A 2,193-nucleotide genomic window follows, 5' to 3' on the forward strand; every position below is an offset into this window, starting at 1 on the left:
TTAAGCTAACGGCAAAAATGTGAACTGCTGAGCATAAATTTGGTATGTTGCGCGTTTGTAAGACGGAGACAACAAATGCGGGTGTGGCGTCCTCTTAACTATTTTGAAATTGTAAATTAATGTGGTTTTCGTACATAGTGATGGTATAATTATATAAGAGTAAATCACAATTTGGTAAAAACAAACATTTTTACATGTATAGGTACCTATACATAAACTATCAATGTAAAATATGATTATGTTAAACTTTGTTATAATTGTTGTCCAAATGTACCATTATATTAAATGAAAAGTGTAATAATACATAGATCTCAAAAATATCTCGGTTTTTCAAAACAGAATCCCAGTACATCTGTTTTTTTTAAAAATGTAATTACTTGTATGTCTTCCGGTCTGACAATGAAAACTCCAAAATATGGTCCCATCCAGCATTTAATTGGCCCTAAATTATAATCTTTCACCAAATCAAGTATTCTGCTCCTGAGCTCTGAAGAACATCAAAAAATATAAGTTTATGGAATATTTAATTATTTTATTTTGGGAATATATTATTTTTTTTTACGTTCTGACGTCACTCCAATACATGTATACAATGATCCAATGAAAGGGTATGCTGGAAGTCCTGGCATTCTGGCTGCCAATTTTTCAAAGGGCCTGTTGTGCCATTTAAAGTAACACCACATCACAATGAAAATAACAACAATTATGTAAACAATTATTTCAATCATTGTCAATTTGAAATTTAAATCCACTGCGACTGAGTGTTTTCAATGACACTTCTATATAAAAAAAAAAAAAAACATTTGTTATTTCTATATGTATTGGTGTTAATGATTTACAAACTTTAATTTCAAATTAAAAACGAAAAATATCAGCTAATCGCACGATTTATACATCTTATACTATATACTAAAAATATATAATTATTATTGTAACCTAAAAATTATTTGTTGGTATGTACTACTATTTTACTTATAGCATTTTGCATGTATCTACGCGACAACCGAAGAAGACAAAAACTATTAATGGATTTTATTCGGTAACATATCTACAACCTTCTTATATAGGTTTTGATTTTCATTTTATCAGATTATGTTATAATGACTTACAAATCATTATAATTATATTCTTGATCTGAATCTGAATTAAATTTTAAATAGGTAAAGCCAGAATAGGTAAATTGCGTCACCCATAAAAAAGTTTAAGTCATAATAAATTGCTAAATGTGGCTTAGTTATTTTGAAACGTAAGTATGAAATTTATTACTAAAATATGCAAAGGGATATATAAATTATTATTATTTATAGTCGATTAAAAAAAAAAATTAGAAAAATTATGGAAAGCCAGATCAGGGACTGGATCCTTACTGAAAATAAACGAAACCCTTATTAGAATTAATTTTAATACCGAAACTGATGCTTTTACTTTTATGAAAAGGTTTCTTAACGTTAATTATGGTTTTCTATTTGAAGCGGGCCCTTATTTATTAAGGGACATTGATGAGTACATTTTTGCCTATTTAGTCCTATAAGCAAATTATCTGGTTAAAAATTGGTATTGACACCAATTGACAATTCCAATATTTTATTAAAATTTGTCTAACTTGTATTGAATGCGTTTAACTTGAATTCAGTGATATAAAATCTTTTTAGACGATAAACAAATCTGAGCGAAGACAGTCTATTTTATATCCTTTTTTTGAATGATATTGTTACTATTAAAGTAATTTATTTAACTATTAGCAATGTAGTACCTAGGTTGGATTAATGCTTGCAGTTAATATTTATTTTGCATTTGAAAATGTTACCGTGTGAATAACATATAACTATAGTTATATTAATATACTAGAAAAGTTTCAATTACACATGAGACGGCACGGTCACTGCGGACTGGCATCCGGAATAAGAACGCGGAGGTTTTCCTACTTTTCCACCAGAGAAGATGATAATCATCGAGACATTTTTTTGAATATTTATCAGGTGTCATGTATACATTCATAAAAAAAACACTCATCATTGTAAATTCAATAAGTTCTTCGCTCCACTCAGAATTTAAAATTTGTTATCATGTTCATTATTCATTAAGCCTATAGTTGAGTATAACTCAACAAGTTCAAAAACACAAATTTTAAATATTTTCTAAGCACGTACATTCTAACACTTTCCATACCTTACAATAACAGTAAAATGGATC

General features: G+C 28.1%; 1 protein-coding gene across 1 annotated transcript in view; it reads right to left on the reverse strand.

Moving 5' to 3' along the window:
• LOC112935894 (cytochrome P450 4g15-like) overlaps nucleotides 1-748 on the reverse strand; it is a 6,299-nt gene extending 5,551 nt beyond the window's left edge. Inside the window, exons 1-2 of the mRNA NM_001365132.1 lie at nucleotides 563-748; nucleotides 378-487 (exon numbers count right to left, since the gene is read on the reverse strand). Of these exons, the coding sequence (NP_001352061.1) occupies nucleotides 378-487; nucleotides 563-728 (276 nt within the window). The 5' untranslated portion in view covers nucleotides 729-748. The remainder of the gene's footprint in view (nucleotides 1-377; nucleotides 488-562) is intronic.
• Nucleotides 749-2,193: the final 1,445 nt, after the last annotated feature.

The sequence above is a fragment of the Acyrthosiphon pisum genome, chromosome A1, assembly GCF_005508785.2.
Source record: "Acyrthosiphon pisum isolate AL4f chromosome A1, pea_aphid_22Mar2018_4r6ur, whole genome shotgun sequence".
Taxonomy (NCBI): Eukaryota; Metazoa; Arthropoda; class Insecta; order Hemiptera; family Aphididae; genus Acyrthosiphon; species Acyrthosiphon pisum.